Below are 13,875 nucleotides of genomic sequence, written 5' to 3'. Positions count from 1 at the left end.
ATTATACATTGAAAGCATAGTTTGGGTATATTGGTTCAAATGAAATGTATTAATTTTACCTGCTTTAAAAAAAAACTTTTTTTAAAGGTGGCCACTAGGAGGTTTAAAGCCAGAAATGTGGCTCACATTACATTTCTATTGGTGCTCTAGAGTGTAGGGAAAAGGAGCGGAGTCGCATCTCCATTTTACAGATCATAAAACTGAGGCTCACACAAAGAGCCGAGTTGGGGGTTTTCTTTCCCACACCCAGGCTGCCTGATACCAGGAGTTGCTCAGTACAGGCCTGCTGTGTCCTCAGCGGGGCAGGCATTCTCTCTGAGAACCACAAAGGTGGGGTGGAACCCCTTGATGTCGCCCTCCCCTTCGCAGAGACCTCCCCAGACAAAACAAACAAGCCCTTGGGTCTGGCGAACTTCAGCAGGGAGCGGAAACCAAGAAAGATCAAAGACCCAGCGGTTACCCTCTTCCCGGCCACGTAGCTTGGCAGCGCGCCCCCACCCCGGCCGGGCACCCACGGGTCCCTAGACGAGGAGGTCCGCCTCTGAATACTTGTCGTGGTCAAGAGGAGGCTGGACTCGCATGGACCCGAGGAGCAGCTGGGGAGGGGGGGGGGGTCCGGGGCTCCCAAATTAAAAATTAAAGAGATTGGAGGAGGAGGATGGGGAGGAAAACACACCAACATTTCTGCAGAAGAAGGCAGAAGTGGAAGACTAGGAAGGAAGCACGCAGCAGCTGAGATCGGGTCTCCCTACCTCAGTTTCCCCACTTGTAAACTGGAATCCTGCCCTGCCACTCCGCGAAAAATGCAGAGAGGAGAGAAGGCGCTGTGCAGCGAATGAGGAAGTGGTTACTCGGTGGAGCTCTGCACCCCAGAGAGTATCGGTCCCAGGACGCCTCGGGGCTCGAGCCTCCGCACCCGGTCCCCACCCCGGCAGCTGGCCAGAGACCACGGCCAGAGCTGGACGCCGAGCTGGCCTCCCCCGCCCCGCCCCCGGCGCGCAGGCCCCGCCCCGGCGCGCAGGCCCCGCCCCCGCGCCAGCCCCCGCCCACTTCAGGCCCCGCCCACGCCTCGCCGCGGCCCGCCTCGCCTTTGATGCGCCGCGCCTGGCCAATGGGCGCGCGGGGAGGCGCGGGGCCGCGACGGAGGGCCGGGGGCTCGGCGCGCCCGGGCGTCAGTCGGGCCGCGGCGACGGCGGCAAGAGCGTGTCCCGTCGCCGCCTCCGGCTCCGCTCGGCTCCGGGGCTGCTCTGGGAGGAGGACAGCTTAGCCGAGGCGAGGCGCGGGGCCCGCGGGCCGGGCGCATGGCTTAGGGCCGCTCCCGCCGCCGCGCCCCCAAGCATGGGGAAACTTCACTCCAAGCCGGGTCAGTGCCCCCCGCCCCCCGCCCGCGCCCGGCCGCGGCCCCGGCGCCCTGCCCCCCGCGATCGCTAACTCTCTCCCTCTCCTTTCTTTCCGGCTCCCGCCGCCGCCGCCGCCGCCGCCGCCGCGCGCGATGTGCCTGCAGCCGCCGTGTGCAAGCGCAGGGAGAGCCCGGAAGGTAGGGGCGCGCGGGGCACCGGCTGGGGGAGGCGCGGGGGGGAGCCCCGGGCCGGCGGCCGGGTGGTCAGGCCCGCTGGATCTCATTCCTAGGGCTGCCTCGACCCCTGGTCCTGGCAGCCAGCCCCCCCAAACCCGCTGCCGGAGCAGTCCTGGGGCCCCCTCCTCCGTCCGCCGGCCCCCTCCCCGCGGTCCTGCGCTCCCACTTTTGATCCTAAACCTCCTCCCACTCCCGCGTCCCCGCCCTCGGCGCTCACTGGTTCCCCCCTTCTGACTCCCAGATGCCTTCCCTCAAGACCCTGCCCCTCTCTTTCCGGCCCCCAGCCCCTTCTCCGGAGATCTGGCTCCGGAGCCCCCCGCGCCCCTCTGCCCCGCTGCGCTCCCTCCTCCCGAGGTTGCCGTCCCCGTCTCGTTCGCGTTTGCATCCTTGCCCTGGGGTTGCGCCGAACCCCGTTCTCCTGGCGTGCCCGCCTCGCTCCGATCCTGCCCCGGCTCTTGACGCCTCGGTGATTCTGATCTCGGGGCCCTGCCGCACCCCTCTTTGCCTCTGCTCTCGGCTCTCTGGTAACTTTTGGCTGGGCTGCGGGTGGGAGTGCCCAGACTCAGGGGCCTCCTGTCATCCTCACCCCAGGTGACAGCTTCGCCGTGAGCGCTGCCTGGGCTCGGAAAGGCATCGAGGAGTGGATTGGGCGGCAGCGCTGCCCGGGCGGCGTCCCAGGACCTCGACAGCTGCGGTTGGCAGGCACCGTTGGTCCAGACAGCCGGGTATGGCCCCCCACTCTTCCCCACCTCCTCAACCCCTTCGAGCCTCAGGGATAGATCTTCTCACCCCAGCTGCCCAACTTTTAGCATCTAGGTCCCCAAATCCCTTCTTAGTAGCCCCATGTTCCACAGGCATGACGGGTGCCCCATGCTTTGGGGAAACTTAGGGGCCAGGGGAATCCTAGCCCAGTTGGAAGCAGAGCACTTTAAGGGGGGGCGGGGTGGTCCTAGGTGAGGAGGTGCAGGTGGTGGGGAGGCTGGTCTGTGCTGGAGGAATGGGGGTCTACTCTGCCTTCTGCTTGCTTTCTGTGGCCAACAGTCAAAGAGTAGGAGATGTTGGAGGTGGGATAGTGAAGGTTCTAGCCATGTCTGGGTGGAGAGCGGGGCTGTGCGGGGCCCAAGATCTGTGGCCACTTCCAACTGGGTCTGTGGCATTCATCAGTGCCATCTGCCATCTACGTGGAAAGCTTGGGGTGCTGAGACCCAGTGACCCCTTGGTGTGGCCCTCAAAGAGAAACAGGGCCTGGCCTCACTATACTGCAGCCTGGGCACAAGCTTGTGCCTTCAGCCAGGGGCTCTCCAAGAGGAGGAGCAGTGAGTGTGACAGGGAAATGAAATGAGGGAGTCCAGCCCCAGTTCCTGGCCTGGGACTGGTGTTCACAGATGTCCTGTGAGCTCCAGAACTCTGCACGGGGCTTTCAGATGGTCTGCGTGGAACTCTCACAAGCTGAGGATCAAAGGATGAATCAACTTTTTGATGTGACATTTAATTTTTTTTTTTAACTTAGAGGGGGAACAGACTCAGTCTCGGGTCTGGTTAGTTCTTTGGTCTTGTCCATGGCTGGGGAGAGGCCAGTGGAGTGCACAGATGTGTGTGTGTGTGTGTGTGTGTGTGTGTGTGTGTGTGTGTGTACGTGTACGTGTACGTGTACTTGGGTGGTAGGACCTGGCAGCTGTGTTGCAAGGCCAGTGTTGTGTGTGTGTGTGTGAGTGATGTTCTCTGTGTCCGGGAGATGCTCCTCTCTCCCCCTCCACTGCTTTCTCTTCTCTGCTTCTCCTCATCTGGGGGCTGCTCTTCTGGTATAAAGGTCAAAGCTTCGTGGGTGGGGGACACTGTGCTTGGGGCCTTTCAACAACAGAAGTACAAACTTCTCCTTCCCCCTATGTTTTAGTTTTTGATCTACTTATTTATTTAAAGACCAATGAAAACGATCCAATTTAGCCATATGAACAAGTATATTTGCAGCTCAACTCAGAGGCCAACTGAGTGGATTTCCATTAATCAACTTTGGGGTTTTCTTCAGCCTGTTTATTTTTACAAAGTATTCCTGCTGAATGACATTTATTTGTAGTCCCTCTTTCTTTCTTTCTTCTCTCTCTCCTCCCCCCCCCCCTTTCCTAAACTGCCAGGCAGCTTTTGCTCCATGCTAGAGGGGAAACTTGAAATACAGCAAGGGCTTGCTTCAATTGACTTTTATCTTCAAAGCCATAACAAATGTTACCCGCATGTTTTTGGTAGGTCTCCTTGGCATCCAGTCCTGGAGGAAGGGAGGGAGGAGGGAAGAAGGAGAGGAAAACAAAAGTCTGTCGTTTTTAATTAAATAGTAGTGTTCCCAGCAAGAGGAAAAGTTGCCATTGGGGGAAATGAGAGGGGGTGGGGAGGGGGCCCCTGCTTAAGCCTGTGGCTTTGGTGAAGTCACGGAATTTTGTTCCCTGGTTCCTTCCCCCAGCTGAGGACAGCATGGGAGGGAGCTCACTGCCTCCCTCCCTCCTTCTCTCCCTCCCTCGCCTGCCCTCAAACAAACGCTGAGGGGTCATTAATATTTGTTCAAAGTACTTTTGAAGATGTGAGGCATAAAGCTGGGGGAGGGGCCAAAAGGGGGGTTGGAGGGTAGACTCGGCCCTCAGAGATGTTGAGTAGGGCATCTCTGTTTCTTGGCAGTTGGTCTTAGTGACTGGGATCTGGATGCCTTGCTTCTCACCTGCTGTGGACTAAGATGGTCCGGATTGGGGATCTGTAAGGGTGGGGTGGGGAGTCTGTAGAGGGAGGTGGTCAGGATAAGCCAGGGGTTTAAGGCAGTGTGGTAGAGGCCTGCGAGGTGTTTTCAGGTGGTGCCTGCAGGAATATTTTTAATCTTAATAGGCACCTTTAAAAAAAAATCAGAACTAGGGCGTCAAGCCAATAATTTTGTGGCTATTATCACTTAGGATGAAGCTAAGTTACAAGAGATAGGCTAAAAGCAACTCAGAGAAAATTACCAAGTGCAAGTGGCCATTCCCAGGGAAGTGAGAGTGAAGTGCCCAAAGGTTGAGGTTCTGGGCTGGACAAGTGGGCATCCCCTGCAGCTCTGCTTCATTTCCTGCATTGCCACTGGCAGAGGAGTGGCTGTTGGATCGTGGCCTGCTATCATCAGGATGGAGTAGGGCGTGGGTTCCTAAGTCTGCTGCCGTCCAGCCTGGCAGCAAGCCTCCAGCCAGCCCAGGCATGGCTCTTCTGTCTCCCATTTCTTCACCTGGCCGGTCACCAAAGTGGCTGGGACACATTAATGGCTTATCTAACTAGCATTATTATTATTGCAATGATAACTACCATTTGTTAAGTGCCTGTGCCTGTGTCATGCACTTTGCTTACATTATCTTAATCTCCCTGGAACCCTCTGGAGTTACCAGCCAGCTGGTATGAACCAACTTTTCCTCCCTCCTGAAGTACTTTCTAGGAGAAGGGAAGTTGCGTGTGGCAAAGCTCTCTGCCACAGCATCTGCCAGAAGTGGGTTGTGCTGCTGACTACTCAGGGAGGGGCGTCTTGCCCAGCTACCCAGCGTTTCCACGTGAGTTGTTTGTGGTGCAGGTCTGTATTGCATGCAAAGTCCTGGCGTGTGTGGAGAGGAGAGATGACACAGACACTAAACTAAGCCTGTCCTTCTGAATATAGACATAAAGGAAGTCAGGCTTTGAGCAAGCCATTTTGCTATATACCTTAATTGGCTCATCTGCAAAATGGGTGTTTTAGTACTTTCATCCACAGTACGACAATGGCAGATAACTCTTCAAAAAGAGTGGAACCTGGGTGGAGATGGAGGCCGGTAAGCAGGGATTGTGATTCCAGGGCTCCCTGCGCCCCTCAGTACAGGCTCACTTGAAGGGACACAGCTAAGGCCTGGCCGCTGCCTTTCCATGGTATCTGCTGGAAGTAAGTAGGAGGCCTACAAGGACCCTGAAAACAGAACAATAGATTGAGCCATGCATATGCCAGAGAGACACATGCTCAACAGAATTAGAAGGAAAATGAGTATAATAATCTCCAAGAGTAAAATGTCGGATATTGGAACAGCAGCAACAGGCAGTTTCAAAAGAAAACCACATGGAAATGCTGGGTGTGGAGAAGGCAGAGACTTCAGCTTCATATGGATGGAGAAGCAGAGGACTTCAGGTATGAGGCAGGAGAGTATTAGGGCCTCCGTGCCTCTGTACACATGTGTGTAAGTTTGAGTGTGCACTATAGATTTATAACAGTCCTTCCCTCCCCTCTTCCCCCCCTCCTCCCTCCTTTTCCCAGAATGCTTTTGTTCTTTTATAGCAGCACTGCTTGCAGAAGTAGACTGGAGTTGGGGGCAGGCAAAACCCCTTTAGATCAAAGGCGACTGCCAGGCACTTGGGTAATATGATGAGGGGCACCTATCGCATTTTGATATTTGAGGAAGATTAAAAGGGCACAAGCTTAAGGTGCCCTCTGGGATGCATGGGGCTAGGTGGCAAGAGTGGAGGCTGGCCCAGCTGCTGCTTGATGCCAGATTCCAGGGGAATTACCCTTGAATGATAGCTGTTGGCACAATTAAAAGGCCTCGTGTCTTCACACATGGTAAGCGTTAGGCCTTCTTACGTGGTTTCAAAGCTATGTGCCGGAAGGTGGACTTGACATTTGAGGTAGAGCATAAATTAAATATTTGCTGTTTTGAGAATTAAAAAGATGATCGCTTTGAGGCTGATGGGGGCTTAGGGTGGAGGTACTGTGCCTTACTCGCTGGCAAGTTTGAGTTCTCTGTGCAGGATCTCTTGTGCTCTCAAAACTCAGGGCTAGCTCAAAGGCCTGGAAAGACTGAGTTGGCTCAAGTGCTAGTGGCTTTCTCATAGGTCACTGGGCAAATGTGGGAAAGGATATCTCCTGCCTTAGATCATCTGCATGATGGATTGTCTGCTGGACACCTTTACTTCCCTTCAAATCTTTTCCTTTCCACACCTCTTCTCTCTTTCTTCCTCTCCCTCCCCCTGTCCTTCTCTTTCAGTACTGGGGTTTGAACTCATGGTCTCATATTTGCTAGAAAGATGTTTTACCACTTGTGTCACTCCATAAGCCCCCTTTTTATGTTAGTTATTTTTAAGCCAGGGTCTTCTTGCTTTATACCTGGGCTGGCCTGGACTGTGATACTCCTAGATGTGCTTTCCCACATCTCTGGGGATGACAGGTGCATGTCTTATAAACTTCAGGCCTCCAACTTCCATTCCACAATCTTCATTTCCCAAGTAGTTAGAATTACAGGCCTGAGCCACCACACCCAGCACTCACCTTTACTGAAGGGATGGATGAATGGATGTATGTTTGCTTACCATCCCTGCCTCCTGCTTCTCCAACAGCATCTCGACTTCATTCTGTTTCCTAGTTCTACTTTTCTAAGGTCTCACATTCCCCAGTGGAAGAATAGACCTAGGTCTTTCAGGCAGCAGTTTAATTTACCAATAATTACTTAGCATTAGTTATTAATCAGTAACATTGATGATGGTCGGTAATGACTTGTTACTCATCCCTTGGGGATACAGTGGAGAAAGGACACATGGCTTCCGGTCTACTGAAGAAAATCAGGAGTAGCAGGTGGAACAGGCAGTGGGCTGAAGGCACTGAGGGAGAAGGTGTGGGAGGAAGTACGCCCTGGGAAGGCTCACTCTTTGACCTTGGAAACGAGGGTGGTGGGCTTGCTGGGAGGCCTCAGTGTCAGGCAGATGACTGGAGGCGGGTGGAGGGCTGGAAATCTTTCCTGGTGCTCAATCTGAGAATGTCCTGCACATGGGCTGATCTTGGGTACCTGTTCCTCTGGTCAGGTGCAGGTAATGGGTAGTCAGCTGCCAAACATGCTCTGGAGCTGATGAACTTGTAGCTCTCTGGAGCTGTGTTGGGAGAGGCAGTCAGCTATAGAGTTAGAAGCTGAGGAGTGTGTGTGTGTGTGTGTGTGTGTGTGTGTGTGTGTGTGTGTGTGTGTGTGTGTGTGTGTGTGTGTGTGTGTGTGTGTGTGTGTGTGTGTGTGTGTGTGTGTGTGTGTGTGTGTTTAGGAGGCAGGGGAATAAGAGGTACCCCAAGAGCCAACTGACGAGGCAGTAACAGCCAGTCCCAGGGAGAATCCCCTTGAGCCTGTGCCTGTTTTCTCAGCCCAGCCAGGGGAAGGGTGAGCTAAGTGGCCCTTCATCAGGGGATCAGAGGTGGGCCCACAAGAAGCCCGGCTTGCTGGTGGTCAGGGGTACCGAGGTTCTCAGCCAGGGTTCTTGTAGCCTTACTCTGTGCTTTGCCTGGGAAACTTTTGGAATTTGTAGGTCCTTTGTTAGATTCCAAGGCAGGCGCTTCTGGCTGCTGCCTCCCTGGCTCGCTCGCTTGTTCACATGTGTTTCTTTCACAGCTCTTGTCTCTCACAGACATTCTTCTCTTCCTCTTGCTCTCACTCTGCCCCCTCCTTCCCCTCTCTTTCTCTTTCTCCCCCTCTCTTCAAGGAAAGAAAAAGGTCTGTCTCTTTCAAACAAAATACCTGCCCTTCTATCTCCAGGAGAAGTGAGGCAAAAGCCTAGAACACCCTGGAAGAAATGCCAGAGAGCTGAAGGCCTCGGTTGTTGACTCTGTACTCAGGGCTTTGATGTCACCCTGTTCCGTTTATCCTGGGAAGCTGCCTGCAGCCTTCTGGCCTCAGACTCCTTGTGGAGGATGGCCCGGCTCCTGCAGGGGCTGGAGGAGAGGCCCGCGTGCTCCCTGCTCCCCTCAGGCGCCTGGCCCTGCTGCCTCTCCTGCCAAACCCAGGTTGGGTTGGGACCCTTTTCTAAACACGCACTTCCAGAGGCATAAGTCATTCTTTGATGACTGTCCGGGCAAGTGGAGGGGCTGTTTATCCATGTGGGCACCCGCCCTAGGCCAGGCACAGGGAGGAAAGCCTCAGGTTCCTTGCTGAAGTCATCCTTAGCCTCAGTGTGGCACGGGCCCTGGCCGGCCAGCTTGGCTCTGCCTGTGCTGCTGGGTGGGTCTTGGGCTGGGCTTATTCAGTGGGCCCTGTGGAGCTGGCCTGGGCTTTGCTTTCCTTGCTTGCTGAGCCACATTGGTTGTGGCACATGTGCATGGCTCGGTGTGTGGTTCACATGTATTGGAAGGTGTTGGGTGGGCTTTACAGACAAGACATGAGCCCCTCTCTTCCCTGAGCCTTGGATTGTACCACTGAGAAGCAGGATAAAATCATCTTAATTTAGCAGTTGTTCCACAATTCATGTAGTATGTGAGTACCCACCGTAGGCCAGTGTATATCTGCTCTGCCACTTAGAGCATAGGCCTTCTCATGAAACATGCCATGTGGCAGGAAATATATGTGTGTCAGTATGTCAGTTCTGGGGCTTAAACTCAGTGCCAGGGCACTGTCCCTTGGCTTTTTCAACTGGCTCTCCCACTTGAGTCACAGCTCTATTTCTAACTTTTTGGTGGTTAAATAAGAGATCAGAATCTCTTGGGTTTTCCTGCCCCGGTTAGTTTCTAACTTTGATCCTCAGAACTCAGCCTTCTGAGTAGCTAGGATTGCAGGTGTGAGCCACAGTGCCCAGTGGAAAATATAAGTATTTTAAAAAACAAATTGCACAATTTAAGTTGCAGTAAAGACTCTCCAAAGAGCACTGTGTGCTTTCTGAGTGATTAGTCCTCATCGGAGTGGTTGTTGATACCACAACCTCTCTGCCATGTGCTATGCTTAGGATGTGGAAACAGGAACGCTTGCTTTTCTCTGCCTTGTGGAAATTAGAGGCCAAAAGTGGGGCTGGAGGCATGGCTCTAGTGGTTGAGGGATTGGAACTAAATTCTTGTCCATGCTTCTAATCTATTTTTCTTCTCTTTTTGCATTGGTATGGGTTACCTGTACAGTTTAATAACCACTAAGAATCATGTGTGTTGTTTATTTGGCTGTGATATTTTGCTTCTATTTCTTGCTTGCTGACAAGATTTTGTGTGTGTGTGTGAGTATATGTGTGTGTACTTTGGGGATTGAACTCATGGCTTGGGGGCTATTCCTTATTTGCTCAAGGCTGGTGCTTCACCACTTAAGCCATCATTTCACTTCCAGCATTTTGCTGGTTAATTGGAGAGAAGACTTTTCTGCTGGGCCTACCTTTGAAACGTGATCCTCAGACCCTAGCCTCCTGAGTAACTAAGATTACAGGCATGAGCCACTAGCACTTGGCAGCTGAGATTTATAAAATCAAGAATAATAGCTAAATTTCACCAAATGCTATCGAGGTGTTCTTTCTTGATATGAGCTATGTTTGTACATACGATTTAACATTGCTAGATTTCCTAGAGTTTAACTTCTTTGCACTCCTAAATGTAGTCTCTTTGTCACTATGGGTTGGTTACATGAGAGATTGGAGAGTCAGTGCACCCTACCCGTTGGTCTCAACCAATGGGACACTGAAAATATGTGACAAAAAATTTATATCTCTAGGGTCTGGGAAGGTGGCTTAGTGGTAGAGTGCTTGCCTAGCATGCATGAAGCCCTGGATTTGATTCCTCAGTACCACATAAACAGAAAAAGCCAGAAGTGGCGCTGTGGCTCAAGTGTATAACACTCGCCTTGAGCTGAAGAGCTGAGGACAGCTCCCAGGCCCAGAGTTCAAGCGTCACGATCAACAACAACAACAACAAAATACATCTTTCATGTAAAGATTCCTGAAAGGAGATGGTTCAGGCAGAAGAGAGTTTATTATTAGGAGAACCAAACCACTGGTCTGCACCAGATGGAGGCCTGCAGAGAGAGAACTTACAGCTCCTGGGGGGGGGGGGGGGGAGAAGGTGTGGAGGGAGAAGGGGTGAGGAGAAGGGTGCGGTCCCAGCAGTTGTGGAAATGACCTCAGAGCCTGGGGGACCTCTCACTTTCCATCTGAAGGAGGCATAACCAGGGCAGAGGAGGAAGCTACCTCAGAGGATGAGGAAATGACCTCGGAGCTGGGTTCCTTTGCTGACTCAGTCAGGTGGTTGATAGTTACAAATGATTACTGGTTGGGGGCAGGTGATTTCTGATAAGGCTACTGTGCTGTGTTTCACGAAGGGTTGGGGGTAGGGTGGGGAGGGCAGACCTAACGTCTAGCAACCATACTTTATTCTTGCTATTATTCTTTAAAAATGAGAGTATAATGATTTACATTTTACTAGGTATTATGAATAACAGAAATGACTTAGAGTATAGGTTACAAGCAAATAATACACATAATGTACACTGGCAACTTTTGATATCTGTGCAGGGAACTGCTCCCCCTATACTGAAGTACACAATAACATTCTTTTAAAATGTGATTGTTACTGTTGTGCCGATCTTTTACCAGGTTAAAGGACTGATGGTAGGGAATGAGGACAATGTTAAGGGAACTTCAAGAACATTGAGTCACAGGTGGTCTCAGAGGGTATCTGGTTGAAGCTGAGACACAGGGGTGAGAGTAGCCAGATGGAGCAAAATTTGTCCACGTCCATGTGGATATTGGTAGGTGGGGAAACATCTGGAATGGAAAAAGCCAGGGTGAGATGTTTGAGAGGCGATGGTAGTCAGGCTCCAGGCCTGCTGGCATTCTCTGTGTTATGGGCCAAGGACTTGGTTGAGAGGGAAGATCTGAGCAGGCCCTGTATGAGGCCTGCAGGAGTGAGGTGGGTGGGGGAGAAGGAATGTGGGGATGGGCTCTCAGTCATATAAATACTTCGTAGGATAAAGAGGAATCAAGTGACACACTGTTGTGTGGGCTCTGTGAGCATCTGCATGGCTGCCTGGGCCATGGTATGGGGCTTGGTTCTCTGGGGCCAGCCAGGGGACCCTGGAGGAGGCCACAAACAGACAGGGGAGCAGGAGAAGAAGAATATGCTACAGGGTTAAAGAACAGGGACCCTAGAGACTTGTGTCCTTAGTTCTAAACCTGGCTGCACTGTTTTCTAATCTTGGGTCCTGGGGCATTGTGCCTGACCTCCATGTCAGTAGAAAACAGAGTGGAAACGGGCCTATTGTAGAAAGTTTATCCAAGAAGACCCCCAGAGCTCCTGAAATCATGCTCAGGGGAGGGGAAACCTGACCTGGATGGAAGCTGAAGCTCCCCAGGCTTAGCAGCAGCAGGAAACAGAAAGGGTGGTGAGGAAAAGCTGTCTGTCCCTGGTCAGCCCTTGTGGGAGCAGTTGCTAAGCAGGGTTTAGGCGGCAGCCTGGCAGACTGCAGCCATAACGGTAAGTGGAGTCAGCCATGGTACAGCGGTGGCAAGGATGCAGGAAGAATTCCCTTTCTCTTCTCATCTTCTTGCCAGGGTCTCTCCTGTGAGCTAAATCTAGAGGAAAGCAGGCAAGGGAGCCCCAAGAACTTAGGTTGTGGGGCATAAGGCAACACAGGGGAGGAAGGGGGTGCATAGGCAGTAGAATAATTGTCTTTGGGCCTCAGTTTGCACATCTGGAAATTGGGACAATAATAATAATAATGTTGCTTGCTTCTAGGCCTAGTTGGGAAGATGCCCAAGTAAAAGAACCGTGACTTCCGGGCACATAATAGGTGCACAGTTCAAGTTAATGGTTTAAGTTGTAAAACCACTAGACAGGCACACCATGGGTGGTTGGGAGGCTTTTTGAAGGAGATGGCCTGTGAGGAGGGCTTTAAAGGGTCCTCAGACAGATCAGGGATCTGCAGAGACCAGAGAGGTTGAATATTATTGAGTGTAGCAGGCTGGGTGGGAGACCTCTGGGAGGGGTGGGGATCTGGGAACCCAAGCCCTGCCTCAAGAGGGCAGTATCACTCAGCCCTAGCCAAACTTTGCCAGCTGGGAGCAGCTCTGGCGTTGCCACACTCTGACGATGAAGAGGATCCAGACATCTAGGTTTATATAAAACCTTTCCAACGTAAAACATTTTGATGTTGCTTAGGGGATGCACTTAGCACCCCAGGACTTGAGAGGCTGAGACAGGAAGATGGTGAGTTCAAAGTTAGCCTGGATGGACTACATAATCGCACCATTTTTTTTCTTTTTCACAACCAGTTAGTTTTTAGAGAACATTGTCTTTGGATGACCCAGACAGCTAAAGTCAGCCTGGGGTGCCTAGCTTTCTAACTTAGGCTGTAAAATGTATTTTATGTGTGAACTCAGGGCCTCCAACTCTCACTTGGCTTTTTCGCTCCAGGATAGCTGTGTTCTACCACTTGAGCCACACCTCTGCTTCCAGCCTTTTTGCTGGTTAATTGGAGACAACAATTTCATGGACTTTTCTGCATGGGCTGGCTTAGCACCTTGACCCTCATATCTTAGCCTCTTGAGCAGCTGGGATTACAGGCATGAGCCTCTGGCTCCCTGTAGTCTGAGAGTTTCTGATAGTGCTGTGATGGTGGATCTCAGAACTTAAGGCCACACAATGAGTGTCCCACGTTGTGTCTGACACTTCCTGTCTTCTCTTGTTAGATCCTTGTATCTGCCACCTTCATCATTCCCCTGTTACGAAGATGAAACAAACTCTGGACTAGGTGGCCTTGGGCCTAGTAATAGCTCATTTTGCCATTAGCAGTCTTCAAACCTATGGAATGAGTAGAGCAATTGTTTTTCCTAGCAGTCTGACTTTGGTGTCTGAGATAGTAGGGCAAAAGTTTGTGTTTGGCGGGCTGGTGGGCTGCACCCATTGGGGTGAGTAGTGCTGCTGGATGCTGTAGCCCAAAGGGAGCCTGCGTTTAATCCCTGCAAACTTTCAGCACTTCAGCTTAGAATCTATTGGTCATAGGATAGTATGCCATCCTGGAGGTGATGGCCAGGGCTGTTCAAGTGCCCGGCCCTGCGTATGGAGCTGGGGTCCTGGCCGGGGAGGGGCAGAGCTCAAAGACCCCTCTTGTCAGGATAGGTCTGTCTGCCTTGGGCTAGGGGAAGGTAAGGTAGATGGGACCACAGCCACCCTGCTGAGGATGTCTTTCTAAGTTCAAGGGGCTGTGTGGGCAAGGGGGCGCTTGGTTTAAAGCTCTCAGTTGCAAGTGGCTCCACTAGTTAGGTGGGGCGTAGGGCTCCATACCCACTGTACATCTCACCTCCAAAGGGCCCTTGATCTTGAATTTTTGTCTTCTACATGATCTAGATAGACAGCAAGAGCAAAAAGATGATCCAAGAAAACTGTGATTGATACAGGAACAAAATTGCCTTTCCATTGGCGCTGGTGGCTTCTTATTCCCTGTCCTGGGAAGTCCACAATGGCTCCTGCTTGGGCAGCCCTGGGCCAGTGCCTTCTTTCTCACTGTTATGTGGCTGCAGGCTTAGTGCCCAAGCAGGGTATACATGCCCACTGAGAAGGAGGC

At 52.3% G+C, this 13,875-nt stretch overlaps 1 protein-coding gene across 1 annotated transcript in view; it reads left to right on the top strand.

The window, feature by feature from the left end:
• The first annotated feature begins 1,167 nt into the window (after window positions 1-1,167).
• The window catches only part of Nkd1 (NKD inhibitor of WNT signaling pathway 1), a 75,812-nt gene continuing 63,104 nt past the window's right edge, over window positions 1,168-13,875 (top strand). Inside the window, exons 1-3 of the mRNA XM_070011947.1 lie at window positions 1,168-1,363; window positions 1,505-1,537; window positions 2,168-2,301. Of these exons, the coding sequence (XP_069868048.1) occupies window positions 1,339-1,363; window positions 1,505-1,537; window positions 2,168-2,301 (192 nt within the window). The 5' untranslated portion in view covers window positions 1,168-1,338. The remainder of the gene's footprint in view (window positions 1,364-1,504; window positions 1,538-2,167; window positions 2,302-13,875) is intronic.

This window comes from Dipodomys merriami, unplaced genomic scaffold (genome assembly GCF_024711535.1).
Source record: "Dipodomys merriami isolate MVZ:Mamm:240054 unplaced genomic scaffold, mDipMer1.0.p SCAF_85, whole genome shotgun sequence".
NCBI classification, from domain to species: domain Eukaryota; kingdom Metazoa; phylum Chordata; class Mammalia; order Rodentia; family Heteromyidae; genus Dipodomys; species Dipodomys merriami.
This window is presented reverse-complemented; position numbering and strand designations above follow the sequence as displayed.